Source organism: Myotis nattereri (genome assembly GCF_964212035.1).
Source record: "Myotis nattereri genome assembly, chromosome: 12".
In the NCBI taxonomy this organism is placed as follows: domain Eukaryota; kingdom Metazoa; phylum Chordata; class Mammalia; order Chiroptera; family Vespertilionidae; genus Myotis; species Myotis nattereri.
Genome location: NC_138087.1, coordinates 53,089,941 through 53,110,081, shown reverse-complemented (window position 1 = coordinate 53,110,081; position 20,141 = coordinate 53,089,941). Strand labels below are relative to the sequence as shown.

The following is a 20,141-nucleotide window of genomic DNA, read 5'->3' as shown; positions in this document are numbered from 1 at the left end:
TACCTGGCAGATCTGATGGCTGACCTGTACTAGTATATAAAATGCAAATTCCAGAATTTCAATGACTTAATTCCAAAGGGATTTAACAAAACATATGCAAGTAATGAGTGTAAGTATATATACAATGGCAATTCGAGATATTAAAGCTGTTGTATAGTGTATATAAGCAAGCTGACAGCGCAGTGCCTGCTGTACCACCCTGACTGAGGTGAGTCACACAAACAATTTCATAATCAGAAGAGCAGACCAACACATGTTGCCAAGTTGTCTAGCAAATCATTCTTACAATGACATGATTTATAAAATGAAAGATCAGTTTTAAAACCCTTTTAAAAATAATTGTTTGGATATTTCTGTTCTTTGATTCTTATCTTCTACTATATGAAAAGAGGTCTTTAATTATGACTTCTTAGGCACCTCCATTCCTTCCAAGTGCAGATAATAAAGTTTATAAACGCCATATCTTAGAAAAAGATGGTAAACTATTAGTCTCTAGTGCAAAATTGTAATTATTCCTATTGGTACTTCTATTATACATTGATCTACTGATCATGGTTTACTTGTAGTATATTACTTCCTTTTGGGGAGGGGCAACTTAATCAAAATATTAGCTAAAGGTTTAGAATTTTTCATACCTGATATAGAGAAGAGCTATGACCAGGGAATGATAAATATTTCAAAATACTGCCAAAGAACAATGAAGCCCTTGCCAATGTGGCTCACTGATTAAAGCCCCAGCCCATGCACCGAAGGGTCTCAGGTTTGGTTCAGATCAGGGCACATATACCCACGGTTGTGAGTTCAATCCCCAGTTGGGGTGTGTGCATGAGGCAACCAATCACATTAATGCTCCCCCCCTCCCCCCTTCCCTCTTTTGAATCAACAAAGAAAACGTCTAACAGTGAGGAAAAGAACAAAAAGAGGCAGCCTCCCTAACCAACTCTGGTAGTTACAAGTACAATAAAACACAGAGAGACTAACTATCCATTTGAGGAAATATTTCAATATTAAAGCTATCTATAGAAAAGACTCATAGACACAGAAAACAGACTGCCGGTTGCCAAAGGAAAGGGAGGTTGGGGGGCTGGATAAAAAAGGTGAAGGGATTAAGAAGTAAAAATGGGCAGTTACAGGATAGTCACAGGGATGTAAATTACAGCATCAGGCATACAGTCAATAATATTTTAATAACAATGTATGGTGAACTTGAAATATTTGGGGGACTACCTTGTAAAGTATATGACTGTCTAACCACTATGCTGTACACCTGAAGCTAATACAGAATACCGAATGTAAATAGTAATGAGGAAGAAAATTCCAAAGTAAAAAATACATATATTAAAGTTATCTGAAGCCCTAGGGAATGTATATGCTACCTTGTACACTTTTATTTTTCTCAAGCTGCTCATTTGAATAAACAAAAAGGAGCACTTAAATAAGTGATTTCGAATTTCTGATCAAATCAAAACTTAAAGCATATCTAATAGTCTACTTACCATGAAAATCTGCACCCAACTTCTTAGAAGCCATTTAGAATCTGAAAAACAAAGAAATATTTTTTAGACTCATGATGTCTTGAGAAAATATAAACAAATCATTACAAGAAAATTGGCTAGGTGGCTTAGTTGGTTAGAGCATCTTCCTGATTTGCCAAGGTTGTAGGTTCAATCCCCAGTCAGGGCACACACAAGAATCAAACAGTGAATGCACAAATAGATGGAATAACAAATTGATGTTTCTCTCTCTCTAAAATCAACAAAAATTAAAAACTTTAAAAAAATTTTTTTAAAAAGACAGAAAATTGAAGCTATAAAAAGGAAACCAGAAGACTAAAAGGTAACAGGACTGACATAGCCCTCAAACTTCTCAGTTCCAAAGTCTCCAAAAAGAAAGCAGAGCCTGGCCAGTGTGGCTCAGTGGTTGAGCATCCATCTATGGCATGATTAGAGTCCAGGTCAGGGCACATGCCCAGGTTGCAGGCTCAATCCCCAGTAAGGGGCAAGCAGGAGATAGCCAATCAATGATTCTCTATCATCACTGATTTTTCCATCTCTCTCTCCCTCTCTTTTCCTCTCTGAAATCAATAAAAATATATTTTTTAAAAAAGACAAATTTCTGAGGTGGGAATGAATGACATACAACCTTTGTACTGTTTTAATTTTGTATAAAATTTTTTAAAAATGAAGGGGGGAAGCCAAAACCGGTTTGGCTCAGTGGATAGAGCGTCGGCCTGCGGACTGAAGGGTCCCGGGTTCGATTCCGGTCGAGGGCATGTACCTGGGTTGCAGGCACATCCCCGGTAGGAGATGTGCAGGAGGCAGCTAATCGATGTTTCTCTCTCATCGATATTTCTGACTCTCTATCTCTCTCCCTTCCTCTCTGTAAAAAATCAATAAAATGTGTTTTAAAAAAAAAAAAAAAAAAATGAAGGGGGGAAAAACATAAAACCACACATCTAGCTTAATATTATCTTTGCACTTTCAACCCCTAGATAAGGAAGTAGGTGCAAAGTCTTTTCTTACACAAATACTCTCAGCTCTTCAACCTAAAGTTTATCTCCCTTGATATGGTATGGTGTTTAATTTACCTAAGACATACGCAGAAAAAAATTAAGACTAAGTATATGAATTTATGGTATGGTATCTATTAGCCAGTACTATAGCATATTGCAAGGCATCATAGTGAAAACATTTTTATTTTCCACTGTAACCTTTTTTTAAAGTAAACATACTATACCTATTTGTAAAAATTACTCAAAACAGAATAAAAATCTGCAAAGGATTTTTTTTTTAGTTTTGTTTTTTAATCCTCACCCAAGGATATGGTTTCATTGATTTAGAGAGAAAGGAAAAACATTGATCAGGTGCCTGCAGTACTCGCTCTGACTGGGGAACGAACCTGCAACCTCGGTATGTACCCAGATAGGAAAATGAACCCGCAACCTTCTGGTGTACGGGATGACGCTCCAACCAACTGAGCCACTGTCCCAATTAAGGTCCAATTAATTGATTATCTGCCACCCAACCAGAGCTTGGACTTTTTTTTTTAAAAAAAGAAACAGAGCCCTAGCTGGTTTGGCTCAGCGGATAGAGCGTCGGCCTGCGGACTGAAGGGTCACAGGTTCGATTCCGGTCAAGGGCATGTACCTGGGTTGCAAGCACATCCCCAGTGGGGGGCATGCAAGAGGCAGCTGAATCGATGTTTCTCTCTCATTGATGTTTCTAACCTGCTATCCCTTTCCCTCTCCCTTCCTCTCTGTAAAAATATCAATAATATATATATATATATATATATATATACACACATATATATATATATATGAAACAGACAAGTTAATTTTAAAATTTACATGGAAAGGCAAAGGAAATATAATAGCCAAAACAATTTTGAAAAAGAAGTTGGAGAATTTACCATCAACTTACTATGAGGCTACACTAATTAAAAGACAGTGTGGAAATGGTATAATGATATTATTATACCCACCCTTAATCCATACCTTGCAATATATATACAAATTAACTGAGAAAGATGGAAAGATCCTAGCTAAGGGCTACAGGGGTTCTTTTAGGGGTGATTTTCAAAGAACCAACAAACCATAATGAAAATGATTTAACCTTTTATATGTGCAGAAGACATTCATAGGCTCTTACAGGCTCTAGAGCAGGGGTGGGCAAACTTTTTGACTCGAGGGCCACAATGGGTTCTTAAACTGGACCGGAGGGCCGGAACAAAAGCATGGATGAAGTGTTTGTGTGAACTAATGTAAATTCAAAGTCAACATCATTACATAAAAGGGTATGGTCTTTTTCTTTTTTAGTTTTATTCATTTCAAAGGGGCCGGATCCGGCCCGCTGGCCGTAGTTTGCCCACGGCTGCTCTAGAGTCATCATTATGTACATAAACCACAACAATACAGTGAGACTTTTGAACCTAGAAGCCAGATTCTTGACAGCCTGAACCTTCCCACATAAGCACATACCAAAAATGTGTTTTTTCCTAAATCTTTGATGGGAAAGAAGCAGTATCTAAGCATCCAACCATGAGAGCTGTGAATATGCTCAGGATATGAGCATTTTCATCTTGGTGTCCTAATATTTATTGGTATTATTGGATATCATCGGTCAAAGCAGCAGCTGTTTTTGAGAGGCAAATGGCTGGGGGGAGGCTGCTTGAGCCCCTGATTTAATACATAATTTTGGAAACCAGCTAACATCAGGGATGTTTTAAAGAAGCTCTATCATAATGAGATATCACCTCACACCTGTCTAAAAGGCTATCATCAATATATCAACTAACCAGTACTGATGAGGATATAGAAAAGGGAACCCTCATACACTGTTGGTGGGAATGCAGATTGGTGCAACCACTGTGGAAATTTACCTCAAAAAAACTAAAAGTTACCGCCTATGACCCAGTGATTCCACTTCTGGGAATATATTCAAAGAAGACTGAAACAATAATTCAAAAAAATATATGCACCCCTATTTCACTGCAGCGTTGTTTACAGTAGCCAAGATTTGAAAGCAACCCAAGTGTCCATCAATAGATGAGTAGATAAAAAAGCTGTGGTATATTTACACAATGGAATACTACACTGACGTAAAAAGAAAGAAAATTTTACACTTTGCAACAGCATGGATGGATCTGGAGAACATTATGATAAGTGAAATAAGCCAGTCAGAGAAAGACAAGTACCATATGATTTCACTTATATGTCGAATTTCATGAACAAACTGAATTACCACACAAAACAGAGACAGGCTCATAGATAAAGAACATGGAGACAGCTCTGGGGTGGGGGTCAGGAGGTGGGGAAGGTGGAGAGATTGAACGAAAAACAGAGAACTCATGGACATGAACAACAGTGTGGAGATTGGGGCAGGGGGGAGTGAAGGTGGAAGAGAGCATAGAGGGGATAAACAGTGATGGAAAAAGTAAAATAAAACAAAATAAAAAATGTTTAAAAAAGAAAAATATAAATAGAACCAAGATGGTGGAGTTGATAAATGCCTGTACTGGCTGCCTCCCACAACCACATCAAAATTACAACTAAAATATAAGACAACTATCATTCGGAACCATCTGAAACCTGGCTGAATGGAAGTCCTACAACTAGAGAAGAAGAAAGCACATTGAAACTGGTAGGAGGGGTAGAATGGGCTGGTCCGACACCCACGTGTGCCATTTTTTTAATTGGGAAGGAAATCATCTCTGAGGAGGCCACCCATGAGGAACAAGAGGTCCTGGCCCCACACCAGACCCCAGTCCAGGGTACCAGAGCTGGGAAGAGAAGTCCCCCGCATCTACAGGCTGTAAAAACCAGCAGGGATTGTGGCTGAGTGACAAGGAGGCTGCTGAAGACCCAGGTGTCCCATTTAAAGGGCCTGTGCAAGAACTTACTTGAACTTCCAGCACCAGGTGGCTTTGGGGAACCCAGACACATATGGGGAGGAACTGGATTGTCTGGCATTGGGGCAGGAACTTGGGGGCGGCTTTATCCCAGACAGGGGTGCTCACAGGGGTCATTGTTCCTGTGCTGGAACCTCCCGTCGCAGGGCTGGCTGGCAGCCGTATCTGAGTCTCCATCAGCCTGGAGCACACTGTTTGCTCTGCCTTGGTGATTCCCTGAGACCCTGCCCTATCCAATTTGCAGCCCCACCCAAGCTGTTTGTAGCAGCTTTTCCATTTGAATGGCCTGTCCTGGCTCAGGTTTCAGACTCTGCTAAAATCTCTCAAACAAGCTACAGCTGGTGACAGTGTACCCCAAACCTATCAATAAAAGACCCAAGACCTGGCACTAGCTTTGCTTCACTGCTGGGCCTCCAAGTCATCTGCAAATCCCTCTGTAGCTCTTGCCAGGTGGCCCCAGGTAGTGGCTGACTTTGCACCTCCCTGAAGGCCCTAGAGCCAGTGCGCCCAGTGGACAGCTTCAGATCATACTAGGTTACAACTCTACACATCCACAAGTGACACACTCAAGAGGCAGACTCAGTGAGCACCAAAGCCCCACTGAAGCAAGCCCTGCTCCATGTCTTTGACATTCTCACTAAGATCCTTAGAAGTCTCATGACAGGTCATAAATTGAAAGGATATTTGCAACCCATAAATTAACAAATAAGTAGTATTCAAAGTATATAAAGAATTCTTAAAAATCAATCAGAAAAAGAAACAACTCAATAAAAATAGGCATAAAACTTCACAGGAATACAAATGGCCAATGAACATCTGAAAAGATGCTCAATTTCATAAAATGCTAATAAAAACATAATAGATACCATTTCAAACACACTAGATTAGAAAAAAATTTTCAATTCTGACAATATTGTGTTAGGGAGGAAGTGAAGCAACCAAAACACACACTGCTGGCTCTTGACTCCATAAGCACAATATTCACATTTACCATGAGCCAATTCAATGACTCAAAAACTGGAAGTGTTTGGTAAGCATTAAGCAACTGATAATGACCAATCCAGAATTCTGAGAACATGTTCGGATTACTGCCAAATACAAATTTTGGCCCTTAATAAACTGGGTCCAACCTGACTCAGCAATACAAGTAAGAAAACTTTTAGTCCCTTATCCAGTTTCTCTAGATTATTTTGTTAAGTACAAAAATAGTCATGTACTCCTAGAATACCAATGACATCTTAATTGACTAAAATTTTAGTGAAGTGCTTATCATTATAGTAACACTACTATTTCAATGAGAAGAAGGAGTTTTAAAGGACATAACTTTAAAATTAAAAAGTGCTTACACTTTAAATTTATTTGACAGGAATTAGAATGGCTCTGTGACCACTTAAAAGGGACAAAATGGTGTAATAGATGGGTATTAAAATTAGACAAATCTAAGCACTTTATAGCTGTAACCTTAAATTACTTAATTCTCTGATCCTCAACACCAAAAAGGATGCATATCACAACCTGCCTACCAGATCAAACTGTAAGGATTAAGTTATGTAAAGTGTTAACAATGCCTAGCTCATCAGCATATACCCAGTGTTAGCACCTTTCTCTTTGTAAATCTTGCTACCTTCACCTAAATTTTTAAAGCCTGAAATTACAACTCTCAATTTATAGGAAAACATTACTCTTACATTCAAATTATTTTCCAATACTATAAGAAATTGTGGCTGAAACCGGTTTGGCTCAGTGGATAGAGCGTCGGCCTGCGGACTGAAAGGTCCCAGGTTCGATTCCGGTCAAGGGCATGTACCTGGGTTGCGGGCATATCCCCAATAGGAGATGTGCAGAGGCAGCTGATCGATGTTTCTCTCTCATCGATGTTTCTAACTATCTCTCTCCCTTCCTCTCTGTAAAAAATCAATAAAATATATATAAAAAAAAAAAAAAAGAAAGAAATTGTGGCTATAGGTTAGAATCTGCTCCTTACTTCTTTCTCTAACTGAAAGGCTTTTTTGTATAAGCAATTACGATTCTGGAAAAGAGGATAAATTTTTTCACTTATCTTCATGATACAGAAGTAGGGATTCTCATGCTATATGAGAAACTAAATCCAGTTAATTTCTAAACTTCAAATATTTTTCCCCTAAGAAAAAGCTTATTTAATACATTAAGATACTACTCAATACCTTATGCATGTATTGAGAAAGATTGTTTAAGGAAAATTACCTGATTATGATGAACTGATGGTTGGTTTTATGGTTGGTCTACGGGAAAAAGTTCACACTAAAATAATCTACATGTGAAAAAACTCCAAACATTAAACAGTATCATCAGAGAACAGGAAATATTTATAATACTGACATCTACACTCTGGGCTAATGAAAATTCACCTATAATGCAGAAAATACTTGAGAGAATTTTAGTCACTGAATTAAACTTTGAAATCTCATTTTAAATACCTTACTCTAGTCAAGACAAAAAGAAAAGATAAACAAGATAAAGTGACATTTGCCAGTCCTAGATAAATGTGATCCAGCAACCATTGAGAATTGTTTACCGACCTAATATTATTTTATCAGGATACTATGACTGTCTTCTTCAAAATCAAAATGAAAAATAAAATCTCTCAGATATACATAAAATATGCCATAATGAGGTAATGCATCAAATACAAAAGAAAAATTCAGAAAGTTCTTTTATTCACATACTTTAATTTTCTTCCTGTCTTTATTTCTAAAACTAGAGGCTCGGTGCATGAATTCATGCACGGGTGGGGTCCCTTGGCCTGGCCAGTGATGGGACCGATCAGGGAGGCCGGCCAGCCATGGAGAGGGACCACAGGAGGTTGGCCCCAGCAGCAAGCTAACCAACGGCCGATTCCACGAGGAATTGGCTCCCTGCTCCCTCCTGTCTGGGTCCGGGGTGCAGGAGAACCAGATTTGGGGCTGTCAGGGCCCCAGCAACAAGGTCTGGGTCAGTACGCATCATAGCTACTGGCCAGAAGTCTGGTCGTTCCAGTTGTTCCATCATAACGGTCACTTAGGCTCATATATATATATATATATATAGATAGATAGATAGATAACACTTTATCTTCCAATAAGGCCATAGCAAGTTATTTGCTACGCGGTGATTGAGATGCTCACTAAAGAAACAAACTTTCCCATTTCCATAATTCTAATGACTTATTAATGCAAAAATAGGCATTCAATAAATGTTTAAAAAGTAACAGAAATAGGGCAGAAAAAAAATGAATAGGATGGGTTAGAAACAAAAATTTAATTTATAAAGTTCCACTTAAAGCCCTGGCTGGGTAGCTCAGTTGGTTAGAGCGTCATCAAGATATGCCATGGTTGTGGTGCATCCTGGTCAGGGCACATACAAGATACAACCACTGTCCTGGCCAACTGTGGCTCAGTTGGTTGAGCACTTGGTTCAATTCCCGGTCAGGGTACATGCCCAGGTTGTGCACTCTATTCCCAGTGGGGGTCTTGCAGGAGGCAGTCCATCCATTTCTCTCTCTCTCCGCCCCTCTCCCTTCCTCTCTCTAAAATCAATAAAAAAACATAAAATAATCAACCACTGGATGCATAAATAAGTAGAACAACAAACTGATGTTTCTCTCCCCCCTCCTCTCTCTAAAATCCTATATAATAAAAGCCTAATATGCAAATTGTCCTCTCAGGCAGTTGTTCAACCGGGAGTTGGACTGGGAGACCTCGACTGGGAGACCAGGAGTTCAACTGCTCACTATGACATGCACTGATCACCAGGGGGTGACACGGCACTGGCAGTGGGCAGCACCTCCTCCCGATGGGCCCCAAAGAGAGCAGGACAGCGGCAGGATGGTGGTGCAAGTGAGCGGGCGGTGCCAGGCCAAGGCCTGGGGGGGGGGGGGGGGGTGGTAATCTCCCTGCCGATGACCCTGCAGACAAGGAACAGCAGCAGCACAACAGTGGTGGTAGGGGGCGGGGCTGCTGCCCAGCTCCTAGGTGCTGAGGGAGCCAGGCAGGGAGCCCAACCCTGATCTATCGCCCGCAGGTGGGATGGTGGAGTAGGTGAGGGAGCAGCGCCAGGCCAAAGCAGGGTGCCACGTGGGGCTGCAAGGCTGGAGGCATGAGGTGAATCCTGATCTCTGCAGGCTACTCCAAGGGACCCCCCCACCCCCCCACCCCCGCCACCTGTGTACAAATTTGTACACCGGGCCTCTAGTCAATAAATAAAATTTTTTTAATTCCACTTAAAAGTAAATAATGACAAATTTCAGAGAGAAGGGGGGGGCAGGAAGTGATTAACCAAAGAACTTCTATGCACATATGCATAACCCATGGACAGACAATAGTGCAGTGAAGAAGGGAGGTCAGGAGTGGGGTAGTGGGAGTAAGTGGGGGTTAAAAAGGGGACATCTGTAATACTTTCGACAAAAAGATAAGTAAATAAAAAAGTTAATGCAGACAATGTAATTCTTTAGACTTTGGACACTTTCAGCCCAAAACATTTGCTATAAAAATTCAGAAAGCTTCAGTTTAACTTGTTTTGAGACATGAACTAAAGAGCTAGCTATCACTAAAGACTAAGTGCCCTGTTTTCCCCACCACCAAATCTGATAAAATTTTTATAAAGAGAAACGTCCACTGTATCTAACCTAATTCTCAAATACTAATACACAACTGAGGATAGAGAGATAACACTCATTTAACAGTTAACTAAATTACCAAATCTGGTTTGCAACCATGGTGGCTAAAAACTCTCAAAATTTTCGGCTTCATATAAAATCTGTTTTTATGTTCAGTCATACTTTAAGAGGCTACTCTGGAATCCAGTCCATGTGGCAGGACACAAAGGCCAGCGAGCACTGATACAGATCAAATAAATGAACTGTAACTTGATGTTCCGCAAGAAAGATCGGGGTTGTTTCAGAGGCCCAGGTGGACTGTACAGGTAAGTCTCCACCCAAGAAACAACGAGAGGCAAAGTAAACATACCTGGACAAGGCCTGGCCATGTCAAAGGTATCCCCAAAGATCCCTCAGCTGGTCTACTCCCTTTTTTCTCCCACATCTCGTCACCTCGGGAAGAACCCAATCTGCGCCGCGCGTCCCCAACTCACCCTCAACTCCACATCACTCACCTTCCGGACTCACACCTGGGTCCCCCTCCCGGGCATCCTCCAGTTCCCACCGAGCTCTCACTCCAGCAAGAGAGGCCGATGTCTACACAGCCTATCGTCCCGCACGTATTAGTCCCCTTCATCCGAATTCACTTCCCCACACCCATCTGCCCTCCGCCCCTTCAACTCTGGCCCCTCACGCCGGCCCCTCTCCCTGAAGCCGCCCCGAGGCACGGGTCTCCGGCCTCTTCTCACTCCTACACCCTCAGCTGCATCTCCTTCCACCCAGCTGGGCCTCGAGCCTCTTCCCCGGGTTCCCTCCCTCACCCGTATCCCGGGACCGGCGCCCTACCCCCAATGCCGCCCCTCCTCTCCCTGCCCCAGAAGGAGGCGCCTCCCCCCTCACCTGCCGCCGCTGCCGCCGCCGTCCCAGAAGCCGAAAGGTGCTGGCGCCGCCGACCTCCCACGCTCGGTCCCGCTGACGGCCTCTAGGGAGAGCGAACACCACCACCTTCCACTCTGTCCGCCCCAGGCCAGGCCGTCACCGCAGCCGAAGCCAGTACCACAGCCGCCATGTTGAAGTCCTACTTCCCTCCTCCTTCCCCTCACCGCTCCGCCCCCTTGGGCGTCTGACGTCATGACGCCTCGCTCCACGCCCCTCGGGCCAGTGGGAGGAACCGACGTGACGTAACTAATCTCCCTTTTAGTGCCGAGCAGCTGCTCCTACCTGGGGCGTTGCCATTGGAATGGGTGAATCCTGCGGACCCTAAGGGAAGGCAGAAGGAAAGGGTCACTGAGAGGGGAAGGCGTAGAAGCGGATTTAGGGAGACGGGTCGGAATGCAGGGACCAGAGTTGAAGGGGCAAAGGGCAGTTGGCAGATGAGATGCGACCTCTGACCTCTTCTCGCTCCTCTACCCTCGACTGCATCTCCTTTCATCCAGCTGGGCCTCTAGCCTCTTCTCCTGGTTCCCTCCATGTCAGAGGATTGAACCAGTCCTGGAAGATAGGCATCTACCTGGCGGGAACCGAGAGCCTGGAAACACGAAGGGAAGCAGAAGTATTTACCAACGAGACCTACATGGGAATCAGGATGTCTCGCTTCTGGTCCCGGGTCACTGACCTGATGGGAGACTTAATCCGTTCTGATAATGGCTTCACTGTCCTCATTTATAAGTGAGTGGGTTGAAAGGTGACCTCGAAATCCTCCAATTCTGGCATTCAACCAGTTTAATCCAATCCCACACCTTTACTGCCTTGTGCGTTTATTGGATGTCTTCTGGAATCAGGTGCATGGCGGATTCATAACTGAATGAGGTGAATCTTTGTTCCCAAAAGTTCCTGAATGGTGGGAGAATAGAAGCCTCTCCTCTCAAAGTAGGAAAAGTCAGAGGGTAATAATAATGGTACATCAATGGATCTGGAAAACTTGATTTTTGCTAAGAGATTAGGAAAGATTTACATCTACACTTTCTGGGTATGTAAAGAGTGTGTACTCTCTCATGTTTAATTCTCCAACCCTCTTTTTCTCTTCAGAACTCCAAAGGAGATAATATATGTACTTTGAAAGTGCAGCAATTTTAACTCACAATGACAGAGTTCCAGAAAGGGGGGGGGGGGTAGAATAAGCAAACAATAACAAATCATGAATTCTATATTATTTGCCTACTTAATTCAACAGATAATAGACAGCCATAAAAGATTTGTGGAGAGAGCTGTGAGCTGATCAAAGCTCTTCATCAGGAGAATTAAAATGGCAGTAGTGAATAAAATGGAGAAGACATGGTGATCTTCTGCATTGAATAAGATACTCATAGCTGAACTAAAGCAGAAACTGGGGATGGAGACTAGGGGATGACTGGAGCAAGATTTAGGAGATTGTCGTAACAAGATTAAGAGACCAGCTATATGGGGGAAGAAATTGTGAAAGGGGAGCCACATTTTGGGGGTCTCATACTAAGAGAAACAAGAAAGACCTAAGGTTTACTGAAGCCCTATGGGAAATAATAAGGAATTCAGCTGGCCAAAGAGGGCAAATTTTCTGGAGAGATGTTCAGGAGGGAATGTGAGTTTACATGTGTCCTGTATTTGAGGACATGTTTTTATTTATTTTTATAGAGGAAGGAAGAAAGAGATAGAAACATTGATGTGAGTGAAACATCAATTGGTTGCCTCCCAAATGTAACCCGACTGGGGATCAACAAACTCACAACCTAAGTATATGCCCTGACTCGAAACCTTTTAGTGTACAGGACGATGCGCCAGTTAACTGAGCTACCCAGCCTGGGCCAAATAAACTTTTTATTCATTCATTTAACAAGTATTATTGAGTTCCTGCAATATAGTAGGTATTGTTCTACACACTGGGAATACAGCAGTATATAAAAGAGACCCCGCCAAAAAAAAATCCCTGCTCTCACAGAGCTTACATTCTAGAAAAAAATAACATAATAATAATGGTAGTACTGTTAAGAAAAGGAATAAAGCACAAGAAAGATAGAAAGTATTCATGGCTGAAATTTCTTATTTTTTATTTTGTTAATCCTCACCTGAGTATATTTTTCCATTGATTTTTAGAGAAAGTGGAAGGGAGAGAGACAGAGAAAAACACCAATGTTAAAGAGACACATCAATTGGTTGCCTTCGCACACACGCTGGCCTGCAACTGAGGTACATGCCCTTGACCAGAATCAAACCCAGGACCCTTCAGTCCCCAGGCCGACACTCCACTGAGCCAAACCAGCTAGGGCCATGGTTGAAATTTATAAAGGATGGCCAGGGAAAGGTGACATGAGTAAAGATCTGAAGGAAGTGACACACCCTGGCCAAAAAGAACACCTGGAGGAAGTGAGGAAATAAGTCATGTAAATATCTAAAAGAAGAGAATGCCAGGCCAATGCAAGGGAACAGTAAGTATAAAGGCCCTGAGGTGGGAGCTCACCTTCTATGTTCTAAGAAAAGTAAGCAGTCCAGTGTGACTGGAATGGAGTGAGCAAAGAAAGGAATAGTAGGAGATGAAGTGACAAAGAGGTAACAGTTGGCTATATCACATAGTGTCTTGAGGATAGTTTTAAGGACTTTGGCTTTTACTCTAAGTGAGCTGCAAACCATAGGAGAGTTTTGAGCAGAGAAGGGAAATGATCTAACTTTTTAGCAAAATCACTGTAGCTGCTACACTGAGCAAGAAGGGCAAGTGTGGAAGCACATAATGGTTATTGCAGTAATCCGGGAAGGAAATGATAGTACTGTAGAGCAGAGTGATAGCAGCAGTGAAAGTGTTTAAAAATGGTCAGGTTCTGGGTACATTTTGAAGGTAGAGCCATAAGAATTTGCTCACATTAGCCCTGGCGGGGTGGTTCAGTTAGAGCAGCGGTTCTCAACCTGTGGGTTGCGAACCCTTTGGGGGTCGAATGACCCATTCACAGGGGTCGCCTAAATACATCCTGCATATCAGATATTTACATTACGATTCATAACAGTAGCAAAATTACAGTTACGAAGTAGCAACGAAAATAATTTTATGGTTGGGGGTCACCACAACATGAGGAACTGTATTAAAGGGTCATGGCATTAGGAAAGTTGAGAGCCACTGAGTTAGAGGATCGTCCACACACCAAAATTTGCTTTTGGTTTCAATTCCTGGTCAGGACACATGTTTAGGTTTTGGGTTTGATCCCCAGTCAAGGCGTGTACAGGAGGCAAGTGATAGATGTTTCTCTCTCACATTGATGTTTCTCTCTCTCCCCCTTCCTCTAGCTCTAAAAAAATCAATAAACATATCCTCAGATGAGGATTAAAAAAATTATTGTTGCTCACAAATTAGTTGCATGGTGTGAGGAAATGAGAGGACGCAGGATGACTTTAAGGTTTTTGACCTGAATCAAATTCTTGAAGGTTTGGCTAGAAGAATGGAAATTCAGATTAATTATAACTTCTGAGGATAGGACCCTTTGAAGCACTGACAAGTAGGGCATGGGAAGAGGAAGCAGAGAAAAAGGTGGAAAAGTAGTGGCCAGAGAAGCAGAAAAGGAATCAGGAGACTATGGTGCCATGGAGGATTAAGAAGGAAAAACCTCTGGAGGGTTGGGCCTGTGCCTCTCCTCTAGCTTGTCCCTGAGTCTAGAGACAAGCCTCCCCCATCAGACAGGGTCTTCCTGAGATTTCCCATCAGCCTAAGATTCCTGATCTAATATTTCTTTCTCTGCCTTTTTGCTTTAAGTGGGGACCAGGTTGCTGACTACTGACTCCTAGGCCAGCCTGCTATGTGCCACCCAGCCCCCATGGAGGCAACCCATCCTTAAGAAATAAGGGCGGGGGGGGGGGGGGGGACAAAGAAATGGGAAGGAAGTGGGGACATTTCCTGGAAAATGAAATATTTCTCCACCTTCCTAGGAGTGACGCATATGTGTCAGTTTCCAGGTATTAATCCGGGTAGTAACTCAACCTGTGACCAGAAAAGGCTGAACAGGATGCCAGTCCTCTACTAACCCTGCCCTGTGTCTGTTTCCTCCCAGTGCAACTAGAAATTGGTCTACAAATAGCATTTCAGTCCAAGGAACACCGCCTCACAATCCTCCCCCTCTTTTTTCTACTCTTTCTCCCTCCTTTCATACACTACCAGACTTTTGGGGAGTCTAAGAGCAGAGGTAGGAAAGATATAATCAGCTCTACAATTTTTTATTCATGTAGCCATCCAGCATTGGCTAAGTCCTACCAGGTGTCAGGCACCATGAGTCTACAAAGATGCTCTGAGGGAGGTCGATGAGGGAATCAGACATTTAGTTGTACAGATAATGACAGTACCTGGCAAATAATCATCTAAATAACACATTCCATGGCTGAAGAGTAGAGAGGAAAGAGTATTTAGGTGGACTTGAGAAATCAAGGAAGATTTCATAGAGAACTAAGGCATTTAAGTTAGACCTTACAGAACAGGATGGAGGGTGCCCAAAGCAATTAGAACAAAGCAGTTTGAGCAAAGGCAAGGATGGAGGAAAGTTCCAGGACAAGAAGAATCAGTAACTAGAGCAAAGGGAGCAGAGAGAGATAAGGTTGGAGAGACCACGAGGGAAGAGGCTTGGCTTGGGTGTAACAGTTCTAAGGCTGTAGAAGTAAAGTCACTGGCATCTTTTCTCCTGTGAAATCCAAAAGAAAAGTCAGGATGAATCCTGAGAACCTTGGAGGTCAGGTTGAAACCCTTTATCCTTTTTCATAAACTCAGGGTACAATGAAGGACTCAGGTTTCTTGGTCACTTCTGAAGTTCCTGAAGAACTTCGTGATGATCATCAAATGAAGATGCAGTTATCCTAATGATCATGAATGGATAAAGATGATTTCAGCCCTAACCGGTTTGGCTCGGTGGATAGAGCGTCGGCCTGCGGACTGAAAGTTCCCAGGTTCGATTCCGGTCAAGGGCATGTACCTTGGTTGTGGGCGCATCCCCAGTAGGAGGTGTGCAGGAGGCAGCTGATCGATGTTTCTAACTCTCTATCCCTCTCCCTTCCTCTCTGTGAAAAATCAATAAAATTTATTTTAAAAAAAAGATGATTTCAAATTCCAAAAGCATAAAAATAAACACAACAACTCTAAAATATTAGAAGAGAATATAGAATATTTTGAATCATGGGTGAGAAGAATTTTTCTAATCATGACACCAAATTCAAAAGGAAATGGTTGACAGATTTGATGATGACAACAGACCTATACACAAAGTGAAAAGATAATCTGGAAGAAAATATTTGTGACCCTCTAACAGGAAAAGGGCTAATTTCCCCAATACAAAAAAAGCCCCTACAGATCAATAAGAAAAACAGAATGATTCAATAGAAAAATATAGATGTAACTTGTTCAAAAGGCAATTCACTAAAGAAGAAACAAATATCTAGTGAACAAAATAACTAGTGAAAAAATGTTCAACATCACTAATAACTTTTAAAAAATAAACAAGGCCCCATTTTTCACTTCATCAAATTGGCAAAAGCTAAAAAGGATTAATTATAGTCAATGCTGGCATGGATGGAGAAATAATGATTCTTATCCCTGCTAATAGCAGTATAAATTGGTGAAACCTTTTTTTTTTTTTAATTTTTTTTTTAAATATATTTTATTGATTTTTTACAGAGAGGAAGAGAGAGAGATAGAGAGTCAGGAACATTGATGAGAGAGAAACATCGACCAGCCGCCTCCTGCACATCCCCCACCGGGGGATGTGCCCGCAACCCAGGTACATGCCCTTGACCGGAATCGAACCTGGGACCTTTCAGTCCGCAGGCCAACGCTCTATCCACTGAGCCAAACCAGTTTCGGCTGGTGAAACCTTTTTGTGGAGCAATTTGTCAGTGACTATTACAACATATTCGGAAATAAAAAAGCAAATTGCAAAAAAATGCCTATTGTTCTCATTGTAGAAAGTTAACAACTACATAGATAGATGTTGACATATGCAGGGTGTCCCCAAAAAATGTATACACGCTTGAACAGCTGATAACTCAATTTATAATTATAATAAACATTGCCTTTATAATTATTCAAAGTGTATGTATACATTTTTGGTACACCTATACACAGAGAGAGATATATAGATATAGATATAGATAATAGATATAGATATAGATATAGATATAGATATATAGAGATAGAGATATATTCAAGCATAAATGACTAAAAGAATACACACCAAACTATCAACTTTGGCTCTGGAGAGAGCAGGGCTTGGCTGGAGTGAAATGGACAGCAGGACTTGAGTCCAAGAAAGGAAGGGAAGTAGAAACCATGTAGAAGATGGCAGCCACTGCTGGAACATGCTCCCACAGTGATAATAAGAAAGAGGAAGAACTACCCTGACTTCTCTCTTTCTCCCATCCTTCATTCTCCTGCTGGTGCCTCCCATTGACTGAATCTAGCTGGTATCCAGTTGGTAAAGGAGCTGGGGATCATAGTTCTCAGAAAAAGAACAGGGAATGGGCATGAGAACAAATATGTAATGACCAATTCAAAAAGTTATTGGGTTGTTGATAGAATCAATGAAGGAGAGGGAGAAAACCTAGTAAAAAGGGGGTGGGGAGATAAAACAAAACAAGGAAAAGGGAACTAAGAAAAAAAAGCATAGCAGAAAACTTGGTAAGAGTCATCCGTAGGAGTAAAAAACAAATAGTCGCCCTGGCCTGCGTTGTTAAGTGGTTAGAGCAGTGATGGCGAACCTTTTGAGCTCGGCGTATCAGCATTTTGAAAAACCCTTAACTCTGAAATTTTTTTATATTTGCAACCATAATAAAACACAGACTTATATTTTTGATATTTATTTTATATATTTAAATGCCATTTAACAAAGAAAAATCAACCAAAAAAATGAGTTCCCGTGTCACCTCTGACACACATGTCATAGGTTCGCCATCACTGGGTTAGAGCGTTGACTTGTGCACCAGAGGGTCTCAGGTTCTATTCCAGGTCAAGAGCACTTGCAGGCTGAGAGGCAGCCAATCAATGTGTCTCTGTCACAGTGATATTTCTCTCTCTTTTTTTTTTTCTCTCTCTCTCTCCACCTTCCCCCCTCCCACTCTTTTTTAAAAAATATATTTTATTGATTTTTTTACAGAGAGGAAGGGAGAGGGATAGAGAGTTAGAAACACCGATCAGTTGCCTCCTGCACACCCCTGGGGATGTGCCTGCAACCAAGGTACATGCCCGCCGAAACCGGTTTGGCTCAGTGGATAGAGCGTCGGCCTGTGGACTGAAAGGTCCCGGGTTCGATTCCGGTCAAGGGCATGTACCTGGGTTGCAGGCACATCCCCAGGAGGAGATGTGCAGGAGGCAGCTGATTGATGTTTCTCTCTCATCGATGTTTCTAACTCTCTATCTCTCTCCCTTCCTCTCTGTAAAAAATCAATAATATATATATATAAAAAATTTAAAAAAAAAAAAAAAAAGGTACATGCCCTTGACCAGAATCAAACCTGGGACCCTTCAGTCTGCAGGCCGACGCTCTATCCACCTAGCCAAACCAGTCAGGGCATTTTCCATTCTTTAAAAGAATCAATGGAGCCCAGCCGTTGTGATTCAGTAGTTGAGTGTCCACCTATGAACTAGTAGGTCACGATTCAATTCCCAGTCAGGGCACATGCCCAGGTTGCAGGCTCCATCTCCAATTGGGGGTATGCAGGAGGCAGCGGATGAATGTTTTTCTCTTATCATTGATATTTCATCTTTTTCTCCCTCTCTCTTCCTCTCTGAAAATCAATAAATATATATATAAAAATCAATGGAAAAAATATCCTCACTCCTCTGGTGAGGATTTTTTTTAAAAAGTAATTAGTTAATAGTAAAGACAATTTTATTTTTTAATGGTACGGGTAGAATATCCTTGTCCCTAGTAATGTATTGAGCTAATATACTAAGGTCTACTATACAACTATCCCTGTGCTGCAATGGGAATAAAGATTAAGTAAGACCAGATTTCAGTCATTAAGAACCTTAGGAGGAAGACACACATATAAATAGACAATTACAATAGGATTAAATAAACTCCAGGGCAAAGCCAGCCACTACGCTAAACTGTGCCTTTGTGCAAGATAGAAAAAGAGGAGAGAACCAAGATGGCGGCATAGGTTAACGCAGGAGTTTGCTGCTTTGAACAACTACTTCAAAAGTGAAACCAAAAAACGGAAGGGACATCACCCAGAACCACAGGAACGCTGGCTGAGTGGAAGTCCTACAACTAGGAGGAAAGAGAAACGCATACGGACACTCAGAGGAGGCGCAGTGCTGAAGTCAAATTCTGAGGTGCGGAGTGCGCGGAGCGGGCTGGCGGCGGAGGGCGCGGTTGGCGTTTTCAATCGGGAGGGAGTCGCAGACTCTGAGCTCCAGATCCGGGCGAGTCTTTAGGGACCCAGACTCAAACGGGAGAAGCGGGACTGTCTGGCTTCGGTCAGAGCGAGTGCAGCTTTCTCTCCAAGGTTTGCAGCCGTTGCTGGGACTCAGAGAGGCAGAGCCTCAGGCAAAGGCTAGATTAGCACCTCCCTAGAGGACAGAAGTTCTCTCACTGCAGACACAGCTGATTCTCAGAGCCACTTGGCCTGGAGGTCAAACCCTCCCTGGAATTAGCTACAACAATCAAGATTTAACTATAAGACTGCGAACAAAGACCACTAGGGGGTGCACCAAGAAAGCATAACAAAATGCGGAGACAAAGAAACAGGACAAAATTGTCAATGGAAGATATAGAGTTCAGAACCACACTTTTAAGGTCTCTCAAGAACTGTTTGGAAGCCGCCGATAAACTTAATGAGATCTACAAGAAAACTAATGAGACCCTCGATCTTATATTGGGGAACCAACTAGAAATTAAGCATACACGGACTGAAATAAAGGATAATATACAGACTCCCGACAGCAGACCAGAGGAGCGCAAGAATCAAGTCAATGATTTGAAATGCGAGGAAGCAAAAAACACCCAACCGGAAAAGCAAAATGAAAAAAGAATCCGAAAATACTAAGATAGTGTAAGGAGCCTCTGGGACAGCTTCAAGCGTACCAACATCAGAATTATAGGGGTGCCAGAAGATGAGAGAGAGCAAGATATTGAAAACCTATTTGAAGAAATAATGACAGAAAACTTCCCCCACCTGGTGA

General features: G+C 42.1%; 1 protein-coding gene across 2 annotated transcripts in view; it reads right to left on the bottom strand.

Annotated features, from left to right (window-relative positions):
* Positions 1-11,130, bottom strand: part of UBAP1 (ubiquitin associated protein 1) — a gene marked incomplete at its 5' end in the record, with an annotated part of 39,887 nt that extends 28,757 nt beyond the window's left edge. For both annotated transcript variants that reach the window (XM_081103656.1, XM_081103657.1), the window contains 2 exons: positions 1,497-1,537; positions 10,922-11,130. In XM_081103656.1, the coding sequence (XP_080959782.1) occupies positions 1,497-1,530 (34 nt within the window). The remainder of the gene's footprint in view (positions 1-1,496; positions 1,538-10,921) is intronic.
* Between the last annotated feature and the right edge of the window lie 9,011 nt (positions 11,131-20,141).